At 33.2% G+C, this 18,123-nt stretch overlaps 1 protein-coding gene and 1 long non-coding RNA gene across 3 annotated transcripts; both read left to right on the top strand.

Annotated features, from left to right (window-relative positions):
- The first annotated feature begins 2,484 nt into the window (after nucleotides 1-2,484).
- On the top strand, nucleotides 2,485-3,399 carry LOC139906396 (uncharacterized). Its single transcript, XR_011781888.1, has 3 exons — nucleotides 2,485-3,056; nucleotides 3,107-3,245; nucleotides 3,309-3,399. It is a non-coding gene; the product is annotated as an uncharacterized lncRNA (long non-coding RNA).
- Nucleotides 3,400-8,265: 4,866 nt separating this feature from the next.
- Nucleotides 8,266-17,907, top strand: LOC121124489 (uncharacterized). Of its 2 annotated transcripts, XM_040719644.2 has the most exons (7): nucleotides 8,275-8,695; nucleotides 8,951-9,103; nucleotides 9,170-10,025; nucleotides 10,097-10,140; nucleotides 10,195-10,278; nucleotides 14,452-14,579; nucleotides 16,792-17,907. In XM_040719644.2, exons 1-7 carry the CDS (start codon nucleotides 8,587-8,589, stop codon nucleotides 17,161-17,163), a joined length of 1,746 nt encoding a protein of 581 aa, XP_040575578.1. In that variant the 5' UTR covers nucleotides 8,275-8,586; the 3' UTR covers nucleotides 17,164-17,907. The 2 variants fall into 2 exon arrangements, with proteins under 2 accessions (XP_040575577.1, XP_040575578.1); XM_040719643.2 differs by having other exon boundaries at nucleotides 8,266-8,695; nucleotides 10,097-10,278.
- The last annotated feature ends 216 nt before the right edge of the window (nucleotides 17,908-18,123 follow it).

Genomic DNA, 18,123 nt, shown 5'->3' with positions numbered 1-18,123 from the left:
AGAAACACGCTGTTCAAAAATAAAATATACATTCTCGTCTCGTGAATAGATCAGGCCAAGCAAGAGAGGGGCGGAAGTTATATTCAGGTAATTAATATCCTTCTGAATATTTTATAAATCCAAGTTTCAAATTTGTATTGGATTAGTTACTAATATTAATGGGATATTGAAGATGATCCATTTGTTTCACTGTTTGGGTTCTATGAAATATATATTATTATTTTTTCCCCAAAATTCGGTCACAATTCCACTGTTTTAGTAAAATAACATTTAAATATTGTGTATATTTATAAAAATAGCCTGCTAGTGCCTCTCCTCATCGTATTGCACAAGGTAAACCCTGTCATTTTGTAGGGTTGCAAAGAAAGCCCAGATTCAAACAGAAGACTCAAAATATTAATCGGTTATGGGCTTGTATCATTACAAAGCCTCGTGTTCTGTTTTCACCTAAATATATACTTTTAGAAAATGGTTTCTAGAATGGTAAAATACCACCATGACGTTTTCATTAAAAAAAAAAATTGATCAATCTGTTTCTACAAGTTAAGATGATAAATTATTTTTTACACGCCGAATGCGCTCATTTCCCCTTCTCTATTAAATAAATCAACATTGTTAAACCGCTTGGATTCATGAGATTTCTTCCTCGTGTTGAAATTAAATTTTTTGATTCCGAATAAAATACATACATCCATCTAGATAGGCCTAAGTTTGAGGCAGTTATAAGGATACATTTTACCGTGAGGAGGGCCTATCTCCCTGCCCCTTATTTTTATAATCGAGATGGGTCAAATGCCACCGTCCCCTCCTTAAAACCAGCTCTGGCTATATATAATAACCAAAACTGGGGTTTACTATCTTAAAATACGAAGCGGAAAGTTTCCTTCCGTCAATTCATAGCACCTAGGACTTCTTGGGTTGCGTTTTGGTCTTTAAATCCTAGGTCAGAATGCTGAGACGGTCATGGTTTTTGTTGGACTGATATTGCTTTGGCCAATCATTTAATTAATTCAGCTGATCAAACTTGTTCATCAAATCAATGACAAATAATATATAATTCGGTTTGGACATAAAAAGAAGTCTAAATCGATAGAAAACAAATTCATCACTGAGTCTCAACACTAATAGCTACTATATTGAAAGGCGTCCAGTTGTTATGCTTCAATTAATGACCTTGATAGTCGAATTACAAAGGTCCTTGCCGCTCATGATATTTTATTTTGTATACTTATAATTTATCACGACTAATTTTTTTTATTTAATATTAATAACTTTTATATCATATCATTGGTCATTTATAATTTGTTTGATTTTGTCAATCTAACTTCAAATAATATTATTTATAAAAGGTCACTGCTCATTATTAGTACTTTTATAATTCACTCACTAAGTAAACTTTTTAATACTTTAATTGACCTATTTACTTCTAATATATTGTAAAGTGATAATAATTAGTGGTGTGTTTCGGTCTGTAAATCGTAGACCGATCTGAAACCGTTATATTTTTTTGTTGGACCGAATTAGTCTGATCCAACAAAAAAGCTGAGTCTAGACCGGTTTCTTATGAAAATTCGGTCTAGATTGGTCCAAAGGAAAAGTTTGGCCACCAAAAATTGGTCTAGACCTATTTTAAAGATCAATTGTTTATAACATGACATCATTTGTTTTTTAAGTAAAATGACATTATATGTAGGAAGTTTAAACCGCGATAATTCGTATTAATTTTGATCCTGACAAATCTCTTATGTAGAAAGAACTTATCGTGTCCTTTTTAGATTTTTTTTTGAAAAAAATGAATTACAGTTGATCGAGAAGAAAAAAAATTGTCTCTCATTATATATAAGACCGAAAATATCAGCTCATAAATTGAGACACAAAAAACGATCGGTCCGAGACTAAATCAAAATCGGGGCTAGAATGTGGGACCGGAAAAAATCGATACACGGTCTAGAAACGAAAAATTGGTCTAGAAAAATTACTTAACACCGTACCGAAAAAAAATAAAATATATATTATGCTGGACCAAGTCTCAAGAAATCATTAGTTTTAATCATCATATTTGCGACTAACTAGGAAGTAATGAAGGAGATCTCACACGCTGTTACCTCGAAAATACAAAAAATAAATAAATAACGCGGTATATTTTGTTGTCGCCCGTAGATTCCATCGTCATAGCTAATTCATCATTTATTCTTTCTGATGAATAAACAAATTAATAAGTAATACTACACTCATGCTCAATTTCCAAAAGGACAGGAATATATTTATTGAAATCCTTCATCGTATATATATATATATATTCCCCATCGTATTATTTGCATGAAGACATTTTACCTATCATACAAAAATACCTATAAGTAAGGGTGATAATTTTGGTAAGAATAGAAAAGCGTGCGAGGAGAAGAGAAGAAATACGCATGGCATCATTGATTAAATAATATACATCTTCTTCTATGAATCAAGAACATTATCATTCCCACCTTTATTATTCAATATTAATATAATATTAGATGGTGATAGTCAATAGAGAACTGAATAAAATGCCTAAAATAACGTCGCCTTCTGTATGGATTTATGAAAATGGAGGCCCAGGAATTTGGAAAATACTTACCGGATGAGAAACAGATGGTTTGTCGGATTTGTCGATATAAATGTGCCTTTAGTCCCCTGTCTAGAATTACACGCCACTCATTATCCTCATATCATATCATATCTCAAGAGCATGGATATTCATCTAAAAAATCAAGTTAATGATGAATACATCAAGTCACACTTTAACTCTGATCTCACAAGGATGATTATTGTATGTAATATAACCTTATCTATTGCTAATCAACTATGTTCAAAAAATTTATGGAGAAATACACTGGTAAACCTATCCCTTCCCGAGGAACCATCATTAAATTAATGGAGGATGTTGCTACTGATGTCATTTATAGAAATACATATAAAAATGTTTTGAGTCATCCACACCAAATGACGATCAAGTTATCAGTAAAAAGTATAAAATATTTACTAATTTCGAAATGGAACTCTGAATTTTGTACTATCTAACAGTAAGTATTCAATTTTTTTAAATCTAACCTAAAATATGATTCTATTTTAGCTAAACATATCAAGAATTATGATACACAACTCATTAAATGGCAAAAACAACTGCTTAAATGGTCACAACAACGGGGTAGTAGCTTTGGATGGTTCGCAACTAGTTTGTCTGAGACTAGTTTCCTCACTGAAAGACTTGGGTATGATCATTAGGTTTCTCAATATTATATAGTCAATAAATATTACTTTTTTTATCACTTAAGGCTTAGCTATGGTTGATAGGCTCCAAGAAATGGTGTTCAGAAAACTCATAAAAGGCAAAAACAACTGCTTAAATGGTCACAACAACGGAGATAGTCACATTGGGTGTAGCATTATAATTAGCAATTTTGTATATCCTTCATGATAATAGTATGTTGTTATATAACCATACCTAAATGGGGGATAAATCTTTTTTGAGGCTCTTAATAAGGAGTAATATCGCCGGACATTACTACATAATTAGCTTTTGCTCTAAATCTTTAAGATGGATTTATTTCTAACATTTTTTTTATTAGTATATTTATTGTCTAATTTTATGATTTTGACATTTACTTTATTATTAATAATTAGTTAGATTTCATCGGTAGAGATATATCTACTCTGTGCACAATTGTAAAAAGCAACTTCCACATGAATTAATCTTTTTGATTAAACTCCACGTCTCGCTTGTGTTTCGCAACCTAAAGTTATGACATATTTAACTGGATTCCGCTGTCAGAACAAGAAAATATTATTTGGATCGATCTATTATTTCAATATTCTGTATATATAATTTTTTGCTATTAGTTATATGATTCCAATTGTTTAATTTTGTATATTTAACATGAATGTATGATGGTTTATTTTTTATTATGTAGATTATATTTAATTAAAGCCTTCTTTTTTAAACTGGGAACTTCAAATATATTTCGAAATACTGTACTTTGTCGTTTCATTAGCTATTATTCTGAGAATATGGTTCATAATGAATTACAATTTGATTGTGTATGACGTTATAAAATCTACTGTAACGGATAAAAAACGATACGTAGTATATCTTCATTATACATTTTGCTAATAAATACTTTCGTTATACCCTCAAAAATCATAATAAAGCAGGCAGATGATAATCACATCAGTATTTTAAACAATGATACCATATGTATTCCCCCCCCCGTCTCCTTGCACGCGTTTTTCTCTACAATATTATCAACTTTACCTATAAGTAATTACTCTTTAATAAAATATTGCTAATAACCGAAAAAAATGGTTTTTTATTTATATATATATATATAAATAAAAGGTTTGGTGATAAAATAAAGGTAAGGATATGGCATCACGGCGTTACCTTGCGTATACAAAAATACCCTTATGTATTTTTTTGTCAGCTGTTGACTCCCTCTTCTCCATTTGATACGTCATGGCTATTTCATAATTAAGACTTTTTGATAAAGTACTAAGTTATTCTACTCTGATGCTCCGTTTCCGAAAGGACAGGAATATAATTCCTTGTTGAACCCTCGTCGTTAATAGAACATAAATACTGGCTATTTTATTATTTCCATGAATCAATTTTGGTTATTTATTTATAGAAATAAAATGTATAATAACTACTCCATTAATAAAATATTACTTAGCAATATTAAAATATAATATTGGATTAAATACTATGTAGATTTGAATAATTCATTTAAGGCCTTTTTAAAGTATTCTTTTTTGAAGACAGGGGGTATGATACAAAGAAGTAATTACTACTCAACGTTAATAGGTTTACAATCGTGCTGGATCCGTGAAGGAATGATCATGAGACTGAAGAATATCCCCTTTTTGATTGTATTTGCAATGAATAGATTATTATTTTCATGCTCTTTTTGATCTCCTCCTCCTGAATCCACGTTTCTAATCGACTTTTAACGTCCCTCCATCGCACAACTCCAAATAATGAAACATTTTACTGAGCCACGGGCAGAATTTGGGAGCCCCTCCAGCCCCCCCTCTGCGGGAGTCCTTCCTCAATCTACTCTCCAGATCTTCTAAAGTGGATCCCCAATATTTTATAATACGCTTTGCTCGAGCAAGTTATTTCTTTATCATTAAATGATGGCTGAAATGATTGATTTTCAACTATTCTACATACGCAATCCTCAATTTTTTTTAAAAAAGAAGAAGATAATACGACATCCCGTCAAAATAGTAAACCATGACTCAAAAAAAATATCTACTTAAAGAATTAACATACATCATTAATTTCCTTCACTAATATAATTATTCTATTTGTTGCGTTCATGTTGTAATTTCTATAAGTAAACTGTACAACTTTCAATTTCTTTGTCTCAAAAGGCATTATTTAATTGCAGACAGTGATCCTTTGAACTGAGAACTATACATTAATTAACATTTTTGGCTGCAATCTTTATATAGTAACAACCCTGATTATAAACTTAGTTTTAGGAGCTTAGATTCCTCACTCCCGTTTATCCTATTCATCTTGCCACCAAAGCTATTGAGGTTCTTACAAACCATTTTCCTCTCTTCTCCAAGATCTAACCTTGTTACAATCAAACTTAAAGGTCCATAAAGGAGAACATCCCTCAGATCAAGGAAAGATTCTCTCAGAAGACTCCAAAATAGAAAAGAAAAAGTATGAAAAGAAGACTCTGTTTCCGGGCCCACTCGACAAAAAAGTATTAAAAGGCACTAAGACAATTTCGATGTCTTCATCTAATCGTATTTTTGGACTACAAACGCGCTGGATTTGAATCCAATGGTTTTTTTTTTTTTTTGATAAGCGCGATCGAATGAGTTATCATCTGAAGCCCTGCAACCCCCAAAGCGAACTTACTAGTCGGATCCGGAAGGAATTCCAGGATTTGCTTAGGGACAATGTATCGAAGGTCTGCTTGTACTTTTGGCTAATATCGAGGCTGAAATTGATTCTTCTAGCTCTCCGAATCTGGTTTTATTTCTTTGATTTGATAACTGGTTGGCGAAAAAAATTGCAGAAATCAAAATCAATTTCGTTGAACGGATTGATTGCACACCCAGTACAATTTTATACCCAGTAAATTCTTTAAGAGTGGCAGGTCTGCCGCCTCCTTCCTTCGTTGGGCGCTCTACAAAATGTCCATTCCTTTCATTTATATCCGTATGGACAACTCATTTTTGGCATGCCGATTTATAGCAGTACAGAGCTACATAATCGTATTGTTCAAAAAAGAAAAATAACAAATAACTATAATAGTTTAAAGAATAATATAAAAAAAAAATAAAAGAAAAGGAGTTGGGACTATTCCCCTGGGGGAAATTAATGCAAATTATATATTTTAGGAAGAAACAAAAAAGTAAAAGGAATAACAATAAAAAATGAAAATAGAATATTTTAAACTATAACAAAGGAAAGAGCGGGAAAGAGGAAAACAAAAAGAAGAGAGAGAGAGAGAGAAAAGTTATTGTTGTCTTGGATTCATATTAAGAAACGGAAAAGTTCTTTTATGAATAATGATATTGGCTTTGGTCTCAGTGGAGAAGGAGAAAAAAAAGGGTGAATATTCATGGCAGTAAAGAAAGTTCCTCTTTTTATATTTGATATGTTCCCTTCTAATCCCTTAAGTCTCATCTCCCCATGAATTTGTAAAAAAAAAGTTTTTAAAAACTGACCGTTTAGATATATAACAAATATAATATTTAAATAAAATTTGTTAAAAACACACAATTGAATATTCGAGAAAGGGAGAAAAAAAAGGGAGAAAAAAAGGAAAAAAAAAAGGAAGAAGAAGAAAAAGGAGAAGAATAATATTAATAAAATAAAACTTATATACATTGAGATCAACAGAATAGTAATGATACAAATTGAAAAAGAAACACACGAAATTACAGTCCCTGCATACTAAGTACTCTATAATATGTACATACACATTTAGAAGGAAAGTTAAGGGGTCAAAGGATATATATATATATATAGAAAGAGAAAAAGGCTCTAAATATATTTTTAATCCGGCACACTCATTTAAAATAATATTTCGTATATCTTATATAATTATGCGAAAGATTTGGAAAGGAGGAATAAAAAAATATACAAAATGGAGAAGGAAAAAAAGAAAAAAAAAGAAAAGAAGAAGATTGAAGAGGGGGGAGAAAAAAAAAGGAAAAATTGGCGGATTTTATTAAGTATTTAATATATGTATGCTTTATAAATATATATAAGAAGAACTCTCAAAGAATATGAACCTGTTTTATTTTTATTTTTAAGAGGGCGGAGTTTCAATGGAATAATAATAAAAACACAGGCTCAACGCCGCCACCGCCATTAAAAAAAAAAATCTTAATAAAGCTTTCCTCTTCTTTCAGTCTTTTTTGACAGAGATTTACTCGGATAGTCTAAGATATATATATAAAACTAAATTTCAGTTATTTTCTTTATATATACATAACGCCCAATGATTCATAGACATATTTGAGTCTTATCAGCTTATTTGTTAAAGTAATGGTACGAATTAAGATACCCAAGAATTTAAATATGATTTAGAACCTTTATTTGATTAAAGAGACGAATATTGGGCAGTTTATGTCTCCTCTAAGCTTTAAACTGTGTGATTTTATCAATTTGGCTTCTATGAGCGCAATTTGCAATTTGGAAGGGATTCAATGGAGACAATACGTCTAATTTGCTGATAGAAATTGTCTACCCCCATATTTAAATTGGTGATAAATATTTATGACTGTTTTTGTGCTAACAGGCCCACATTTGTCTTTTGATATATAACTAATAGACACTTTTTGTCGATTTACACCCTTTCGAAGGATTTATCCAAATAATTTATTGAATCAAATCAAGGATAATTTGATTAATAACCCAAATGTAGTCTCACTTTTGAGAAAATCCCCACGAGCATGGTTTTATGTTAACTTATTACTTGATTATCAAAATACATTGAATAAATAAATAATTTATATGGAATTGAAAACTGGTAAGTAATATGTATATTTTTTTCTTTTTTTCTTCTCCAGCCTCTTACTTACTTAAAAAGAAGAGAAAAGATTTTTTCCTCTTGATAAGGCGTACACAAGATGATTCTCCCGGCATGCGGAAAGGGAAGACGATTTTCCCGCTTCGTATATTCATATATATTGTTATATTTTGCGGGGATTTCTTTGAATGGCGGCGGAAGGATTTTTCATTTTCTTTTTCTTGCTTTTTATGAAGAAGAAGACACCACGAGTTACGACCACGACACCACGACTATTAAACGAGAAGCAAAAAAAAAAACAAAAAAAAAAAAACTCTAGAAAGAAGAAATTATACAATCATCCACCCAGTATTAGTTGTGATCGAACCTTACAAAAGAGAGTTGACTCAAAAACATGGGACTGTGAATCATTCCCCATACCAATTAATGATTACATCTAATTCGTCTTTTCTTGAAGTACAATACAATATCATCATATTAACACATAACATCCAACTAATTGATTATCAAGTGCGGAAGACGTTGTATCCAAATTACTAACATAATCATTGCAATGACCACAGATCGTTATTCGGATAGTAGTCCTTCTAATAAGGAGTGCCAAAACTCTATCCTCTCCTCCTCTGCCTTTAAGATCGTGTCTCCACGACGGGATGATCCGGGTAAGGACCGGTACTTGTTCAACATTCTACAAAAATATGAGGGGGGTTCACAAACCATTGTGATAAGGAGATAATGACATTATTTCCTTAGAAGGAGCATCTGGAAAGGGAACATTTATTTTTCCTTTCCGGATCCCCTTGGGAAACAAAAGAAAGAATTGTCGAGAATTTCCCTCATATCTCATTGTCTCATTGTACTTGTCATATATCATTAGCTTAATATTAATTAAATAATTATTAACCCTTCTCCAACAGCGATAGAGGATGAACCAGAAGAAAAGACTCACTGGAAGTCGTCTGACATGCTTCCATTTCTTAATCTATGTCGATACTCGGGCGGTCAGGCTGCCTCCTGGGCGGCAGGGATTCTTCAGCACACCATTAAGGAAAAGCAAAAGTTGGCCAAAGGTGTCTTGCTCATAACGTCTTTGCGGAAGGACGTTAAATATATAATTTTTATTTCCTTAATTGCAGATGGAATTAGTTTTGGGATTCAAAGACTGGTGGAGGAGGCGGCTGAAGACTCGGGGAAAGAGTCTTCATCTCCTTCCAGCCTGCAACATAATAGCAATCCAATCCTCCTCAACAACAATAACATCCTTAATAGCATCAGTAATAACAATGAGAACTTTTCCCCTTGGGGTTCCCGCAAAACCGCCAAAAAGTCAGATGATGAAGACGAAGAGGACGTCTCTGAAGAAGAAGAACTCAATGTGGACGATATAGTGGATGATGAAGAAGAAGAACGGAATGATAAATGTACTCCGAGTTCCAAGGGACCGAGCATCTTCTCTGTTTCCTCTCTTCTTTCCAATGATCATCATAAACCACCCAAAAATGAGTCCTCGTCGTCCAAACCCAACTCCTCTTCTTCATCATCATCTCCCTTCTTTTACCCTGGGCTCACCCTTGCTGCAGCCTCCAATTTCCGACTTCCTCTCCCTCCCACTTCCATCTTTCATCCCTCTTACCGCCCCTTTCATTTTGCAGAACCAACACCGCAACAAATAGAATTAGAGATACTAAGATTGAGAGGCTTCGCCGCCGCGGCTGCTGTTGCTAACGAAAACACATTCAATTCCAACAACAATAGTGGTTCCAGCAGCAATGGAAGTCCACCACCACCACCCCCAATGGAATTTTCACCCTTCTCTCAATCCAATGGAAGCAACGGTTGCGGACTTCGTGCCCGAAGTGGACTCAGCAACAGTACATCCGGGAACAACAGCCCCAATCTCAGCGGTGGTCATCAGCACACTCGAAAGAGGCCCTACTCATGTGAATTTTGTAACAAGACCTTTGGGCACGAAATATCCCTGGCGCAACACAAGTAAGTCGAGACTTTACGGATTTGCATTTGATCATTTTTTAATAGGATCCTTTTATTTCTTGATTTAACAGAGCGGTACATTCCAATGAAAGGACCTTTGACTGTAAGCAATGCGGTAAGACCTTTAAAAGGAGTTCAACTCTGAGTACACATCTGCTCATTCATTCAGACACGCGGCCCTATCCTTGTCAATACTGTGGAAAGCGATTTCATCAAAAGTCGGATATGAAAAAACACACATATATTCATACGGGTATGTACTTTGCATGTACTCTCTTTTTTTTTTTAAACCCTCAACCTTCTTTTACCAACCCTCCCGTATCATTTTCCCTGGGTGCATGGCGTTAAACAAATTAAGGAAATGCTAATTGATGCAGTTTATTTGGCCATGATGTAAACTTTTTCCCTTCGTAGAATTCACTTTGTTAACATTCAATTAAAATTGTGATTTCATAGAGGTTGCGTGGTTAATATTACATCCTTATTAGCCCTAGCAGATATAATATTCTCGTAGCTAACTAAATTAGCGAAAGAAATGATCATGTGGTCAACATTTTATAGCTTTATTATTTCAATTCGTGACGTCATTTGCCCTTTTTTCTTCCCTATGCAGAATTCATTTTGTTACTACTCAATTAAAAAGGTGATTTCATCAAGGTTGCGTGGTTAGTAATTCACCCATGGCTTCCTTAATGTCTCTAGGAGAGAAAGTATTCTTGTAGCCAACTAAATTTGAACAAAATTGATGACATGGTCATAGGTTCGCCACTTGGTAAAGCTATGAAGCTTTGAGTGGGGTTTTAAACAATGCTATACTCCAAGTGGCGAAACGCTTCTGTTAGTTTGTGTAGAATATTTTTGTGATAGGACTATGAGCCGAAAACACTTTTGGCAAATGACAATTTGCCGGGGGTCAATTCCCGAAGGATCATTGGGCACATTTGGTCAAAATATGTTAAGATAAAGTAATGCGTGTTCTTTTAGAATTTTTTTTTTCATTAATTATATTCATTAGTGATTCTTTTATATACAAACAAAAAATTTGTGGTTCGAAAATACTTTGATTATTAATTATGATTCGACATGAAAGATTATTGATATTGGAAAATATTCATGGATTGACAAATACTTTTATTAAAATGATCATTAATGAATTTAATATAAAGACAAATTATTTTTCTGAAAAAAAAAACAAAAACTCATTAATTTATCTATATGATATATATATATCATATGAACAATCCCTATTTATCATAATTTCATTTCAAATTGTATTAAAATATACAATCCTGTATACCAATATATTCAATATCGGCAAAATGTCCGTTCGGCAAATTGTCCTAGAACCAAATATTTGGTTATGATAAAAGTTTTTAATTACGCAAGATCTCACTTTTTATGATTCCAGAAATAACGTTACCACATATTTTTTCCCCTTTGATTTATTTACCTTTTCAATATTCAATTAAAAAGGTAAATTCATTGAGGTGAAGTAATTAGTTACTTGATAATCTGAGGCCCCCTGAGGGACAAAAAAGTATTATCATGGCCATCTTAATTTGAAGAAAAGTCAATTGTTTCGCCTTTTGGCTTATGTTTTTGGAAGCGTCCGTAGGGTTACATATTTTTTTTTCTGGGGCTTGATTTTTGAATTTTTTTTTTGAAAAAAATTTCAAAAATTAATATTTTGGGGGAAAAATTGAAAATTACCGCTGTTCACAAAAAAAAAAAAAAATCATCAAGTATTATATTTTTTAGTAAAAGAGAAAGAAACCCTTAATTTAGGGGGCTGGAGGGTTTACAGTCCCTCCAGTCCACCCCCTGCGGACGTTTCTAGATAGTCAATTGTCTTTGTTTCTTACTCTATTAATTAATGTTCTTTTATGCAATTTTTTATCTTTTTTTTACTTCCCAATCCTTAATTTGTTAAACCTTTTCTGGAATGACTTTAACCAATCTAAATACATATGTGGACCGTAGATATAAAAACAATCTTGAGAAAAAGTTAAAAAAAGTTTCTCCCTTTCATTTCGACAATCAAATCAAAACAGTTAGGATTATCCGAGTTAAACGATTCCAAAGGGTTTTTGAGCTCATCTTCAGTTCCTGGGCAATTGAATAATTGATCACATGCCGGTCCAACTCGGGGGTTTCTATTATTTTAACGACATTTTTAACGTCTGTATTAACGGAATAGTTAGAACCACTTTTTCTCTGGTGCATTCTCTATAGAGTCAATAAACAACATGATATGTTTTGGCCGTCTGCTTCAAATTTTCATGTTGTTCGTAGTGATAAAGAGGAATGTATCAAATTTTCTCTTTTTTTACTTCCATTTTGGAACGCTGTAACACAGAAATGGTTTCACCTAACACATAACGGTAATTGAACTTTTTTTAAAGTGCAATCTTATCCTTCAAGCATTTTTAACCTTTTTTTGTTATAATATATCAATCGTAAGATATTACTCACTAAAGGCATCTAGCAAAAAAACACACATAACTTTTTTACTTTGCCAAATATTTGAGTGGATTATAGGCATTTTTAGCTCAAATTTATACGATGAGTGTACATTGTCAAGAATTTTAGCTATAGTTTTAAACCTTTATTCGATTTAGGAGACTTATGGCCTCTTTCAAATATAGCCTATGAATTTCTCATTTTTAGTGGTGATTCACTTTGCCCCCTTTAAGGGGAATTTGTGGACCCTTCCAAGAGTTAATATGACTAATTTGTTAATATAAAATTGTCATATTTGTCAAAGAATATCATCCTCACTTAATTTTGAGAAAAATCATTCGATCTTGCTTTTTTGTTGACAAACCACTTTTGTTTTCTTCAACGACAAATGAACGTCCATTTTTATACGGAAACTATTCGTATGAATACTTTTGGTGTATGCAAACTGTACAACTTAAAGTAGCCAAAAAGTATCATTCTAATAATAGAATAAGATATGCTTGGATTTTATTTAAAAGGGCCCAAATTTTGTCACAACATAAGCCTTTTAAATCAAATAAATGTGCTTAACTATATTTGAAATAATTGAATTATTGACCATATGAAACTATTCCATAAATTTGATTAAAATGCCCCTGTATGAATCCATGGAAAAAAAATCATTATTAAGGTTTCTCTCTTTTGCTGATTTTGTTCAAGATTGTTTTTATCTTGAGGGCCAGTGTGGTAGAGATTTCTTTATCTACAGAATAATGTGATAGAAAACAGAGCTTTGTATCATAAATGCAGCAACCATTAAGTCGAATTATATATGATAATTAATCATATTTATAAATCTAAGAAGACCAGATCTCATATTTTGCTATGGGTGTATTGTATCTGTACAATAAATCTGATGATTATGATATATATAATATCAGACCGGTTTGAGTTCAAGCTTTTCACCATAGCGGAAAAGTTGTATTGAGGTATCAAAATAGTCTATGAAAAATTGCATTGTCCTACGAGGTCCTCTTGCGGTCGGACATCTTGATCAAATTATGAAAAAAGACAAAAAGTCTTTACTTTGTGAGCTTAGATAGAAATAATATCTTTTTAGTTGTTTTGCATTAAATATATTTGATAGACATTTCTCCAATCTATAAAGAGTTTATACAATTGTCTTATTGAGTAAAAAAAAAAAAAAAAAAAAAACTTGATGATTCGTGTATAGCGTGCATTTATTTTTTACATTTTCAGAAAGGATATTTTAGTCTCTCTGTTTGCTTTATAAAGTAGCTTTAGAAAAAAGTTTATAAACATTTTTTGAAGATTATAATAATGTCTACCATAGTTATTTAATGTAAAATAATGATTAATCACGTATTTTCATCATTATCGTTGAAATAAAAAACTTTTGCCTCATTTCCAACTTTGAAGAAGATGTCAGACTTAAAGATGACGTTGTAGAACAATGCAATTTTGCATAGGTTATTTTCTTAGCAATTGACAACTTTTGAGCAAGGTGAAAAGCAAACTTTAGTACATAGATGGCGCTAGTAGTAACATTATTCAATTAACTTTCTATTTCATTTCTTCCCATTTTATTTTTATTCTCTTTTCACACAAGATTGTTCATTTAATAATAATAATAATATTTGACTTGAAAAAACACTTGAGAAACTCGAGGTTTTTTATATTTTGTTTTATTATTTTCCTTCCCCCCCCCCTTTCTCCTCCTTTTCTTCTTCTTCTCTTTCTATACATCTTCTTTCCACATCTTCATCTGTTATTAAGATGTTTTTTTCAACAAGGTAAGGAGCGAACAAGGAGGGAAAGTCGTTCATCGTGGAGCGAGAGGCAGTAGCCCATGAAGGGGGTTGTTAAGGGAAAAGAAATGTGTTTATTTAACTCATTTATTCAATCCACCATGTTTCTGTATATTTTCTTATTATGATGTTTTTTTTTCTTTATCTTCTTCTTCTAGGTGAAAAACCACACAAATGCGTCGTTTGCGGTAAAGCTTTTAGTCAATCCTCAAATCTCATCACTCATAGTCGAAAGCATTCTGGATTCAAACCCTTTAATTGCGATCTGTGTGGACGGAGTTTTCAGGTAAATTACCTGTGTATAACCCAAACCCACATACACACCATGGCAACTTATCCCACTAATAATAATATAATTTGTCGTTGGCCATCTGTATAACATTGAGGTAGTCTTGGGTTTATCTCTGAAAATTTAGCAGCTTCTAACTTTAAGCTAATCAGAGTTGAGAACTACTCAATCCTACTTACCTTACTTTGAGTGTCATCTCTTTGGGACCAGTCCCTGGAGCAGTCTGTCCTTGGGAACGGTCTTCAAGAGTCATTCATTGTAATTTTTCATCAAAATATCGATGGTTTATTAATCCAAAGGACATACATATATGAATTAAGATTATTGCAGATATCTTGCAAAAAATATCCTTCAGACAAAAGGGTCCATTGAATTTAGGGCGAAGGAGCTAGGAAGACAATTACCCTCGGCATCCTCGGTATAAAAGGGCTCCTGGAGTCAATACTGAGTCGTTTTGAAAAAGTGGGAAGGGTAACCAATCTACAATCGATATTGTGGTGTCAGTCTTAATTTATTTTTTTATCATCTAGTATTAGGACCCATCCTGTGGGTCCTTGTAGTTTTTCATACACAATTCGATGGTTTATTAAACCAAATAAAAAATATATGAGGTGATATTCAGATTAATGCACATTTTCTGCAAAAACATTCATATACTTGTTTTTAGATTTTGTGAAGTATGGTTTCATAGTTTTACCTTGCCTCTTTGTCTGATACTCCGCCAAAAATCGACCTAAAGACTCAACGAGAAATGAAACTGGCAGTTGGTGAACGTTCCATAAAGGAATGAGGCAGAGTTTTACTTTGCCAGAGGCTCTATCAAAAATGGGCCTAATATATTTTTACTAAGTTATATAATTTAGTATTTTATACTAAAAACTAGGATTAGGGTGTACAGAAAGTTCGCTGCGCTCTTTTCATCCCCGGAGAGTCCCCTTCCTCTTTTCATTCCACGGCAAGTTCATTGGATGGAAAGATCATTGCGAAAAAGTTCATCGAAAAGCAATTTCATCCTGTGGAAAGTTGTCTTGAGATGAACTTTCCTCACAATGAACCTGTTTTTCCTCGCAATGAACTTGTCTTGGGATGAACTTTCCTCGGGGGGAATAAAGGGGAGGCACACTTTCTAGAGTTGAGTTAAGAGCGGCAAATTTTCCTGTAACCAGGATTGAGAAACATGTTTAGAAAGAGTTGATTTTATGGAAAGAAAAAAATAAAAGTTGGTACGAGTACTTTAATCAGTTTTATCAATAGTCCTTATTATTAATTTTGACTAACATACAAACTAAACAGCAATCATGTGCGTGCTCACCACCAACCTCAACAAAATTCCCACCCCTTTGCATGGCATCACTACATCACTCCTAGAAAAGGAATTATATATTGTGTATATGAACTTCAGAAACAACTCCTAGATCCAAGAAGGACTTATATCTTCAGTAAAGGGTCAAAATTCAAATAAACTACTTTTCAAAATCCACTTGGTACATAAACAGATCCTTGGTGACTTTAAAATCAATCAAATCCTTACCAAACCTCTAGAACAGGGATGGGTAACACGTAGCCTGCAAACCGCATTATGGCCTGCTTAATGTTAAAATGCAGCCTATACAGATTCTCACATAAAGTAGTATCTTTTATCCAGTACCAAATAGAGGATTTTTTGAATAATTGTCGCTCTGGGAAAATTACTTAATGAGACAGAAAAAATAGCCCCCCCTCCCGAAAAAGGCAACAAACAACAACTTTAATATATTGACCTGTGGACACCCCTAAATAGGGTTGCAAGATTGGTCTATTTTATATTTTGGCGCTAAATTTGAAATAAATGTGCATTTATATTAAATGGTTGGATATCCCTGCTCTACACCTCTTTTACATACCGGCAGGATATATATTTTCATTTCAGACTAAAAATAGTTCACAACTAGGGCTCCTTGGAGTCCTTCTGCTCTGCAATTCTTCGTCAATGTCCTACTATATATTAGATAAATAATAGTTCCCAACTATTTTTTTGGAGGCCCTGTGACTCATCGTCAAGGGGCCTCTGAGAGATAAGATCGATAATACGTAAAACACTTTGAGAGTCTTGAATAAGCAGGTTGCCAACAGATATTTGTATTATTACTTTGCACACACCCACACCACTATTCAGTTGTTGTTTTTGTCAGCTATAGCTATTTACCTATACGTTCATATTTCCTTATAGAGAAAAGTGGATCTACGCCGACATCGAGAGACTCAGCACACGGATCTCCGCGTCCTTCCTCTTTCATCCACTGGTTCCAGTGTATCTGGACTAGGAAGCCGAGACAGCTTAGCTCCTTCTCCCTCATGTGATTCAAATCTATTACACCATAAGGGCTCAGGGCCCCTCTCAGGGGCCAACATGAACAGTAGTAGTAACAGTGGCGGGTGCAACACAAACACTACACTAGCTGCTCTTCATCACAGCTCTATACGAGCCCCTACTCATCTCTTTCCACCATTGGGCTTTTCATCATCCTCCCTTGCTGCTCGGCTCTCTGCAGCTGCTGCAGCAGCTGTTGGAGGGTCGCATGGTGGGACACAGACGGCATAGACAAATAAAATCATGTTTTATAAAAAATAAATATATATTTGTGATATCTTATCCTTTTTTCTCTGTTTTGCCTAGTCAAATGTACCTATATATATTGTATCTATGTTGCTTTCTCCTTGTGTTTGACCCTTATTTGACCACCTCAATCTCTTCTTTTTTTGTTACGTTTCATTTTATTTATTAGCACAGAAGTAAATTTACCTCTATTTTAAAACAAAACTTTCATTTGCCATTATAAATGGTTTACACTGAATTATTAATGAGGCCTAAGTGGTCTCAGGTTGATTTGTAATCAAAATAACTGCCCCCTCCCCCACTTCTATGTTTCTAGTCGTATTTGTAATTGCTTTATTCATAAATATGCAATAAACATACAACGCGATAAGATGAAATCTTTAATTTATTTTTTAAATGTTTGTCGCATTTGTTATATTTCTTGCATTTCCAACAGTTTTCTCTCCCAATCTCTTTCTCTCTTTCTATCCACCCCCCAAACAGCAGCAGCTAAAGGCTTTGTTCAATCCCACCATATGTTTACCTCCTTCATAGTCGTCAATGTTTTTTTCCTTTATTATATCAAGTATTAACAAAAGTGTCTGTTGACAAAGTACAACGCAAAAACATAATAATATAGATGCTCCATACATTTTCTTCAAGTTATTGCCTAATATCATAATTATGACACTACTTATAAACTACTCAAAAAATCATGAATAAATATTTAAATTAATTATAACTATATAATCAACCTCTGCATTCTTTTTTTACCAATAAAAAAATAACGTGGTTTTAATCAGAATTGAAAAAATGTGTGGAACAGCAGGTTAGCGATCCTGATGTTTCAATCAATTAGCTGTCGTGAAATGAGCAATGCACACTAGTTCCGCTCTGTTACCGGGTAGTCCAGATAAATTTGGAAAATATTTAAAGACTTATAACGAAGGAACTTGATGGGGGGGA

Source organism: Lepeophtheirus salmonis, chromosome 9, assembly GCF_016086655.4.
Source record: "Lepeophtheirus salmonis chromosome 9, UVic_Lsal_1.4, whole genome shotgun sequence".
Lineage (NCBI taxonomy): Eukaryota > Metazoa > Arthropoda > Copepoda > Siphonostomatoida > Caligidae > Lepeophtheirus > Lepeophtheirus salmonis.
The sequence above is the reverse complement of the archived record's forward strand: the minus strand, read 5'-3'. Positions and strand labels throughout refer to the sequence as shown.

Bases quoted from the DNA above. Each gene is read 5' to 3' on its own strand.
- LOC121124489 (XM_040719643.2), top strand. From the start codon at position 8,587: ATGACCACAGATCGTTATTCGGATAGTAGTCCTTCTAATAAGGAGTGC. The intron at 10,279-14,451 runs GTATGTACTTTG...TTCTTCTTCTAG, and splicing joins ACACACATATATTCATACGG to GTGAAAAACCACACAAATGC. The intron at 14,580-16,791 runs GTAAATTACCTG...ATTTCCTTATAG, and splicing joins TGTGTGGACGGAGTTTTCAG to AGAAAAGTGGATCTACGCCG.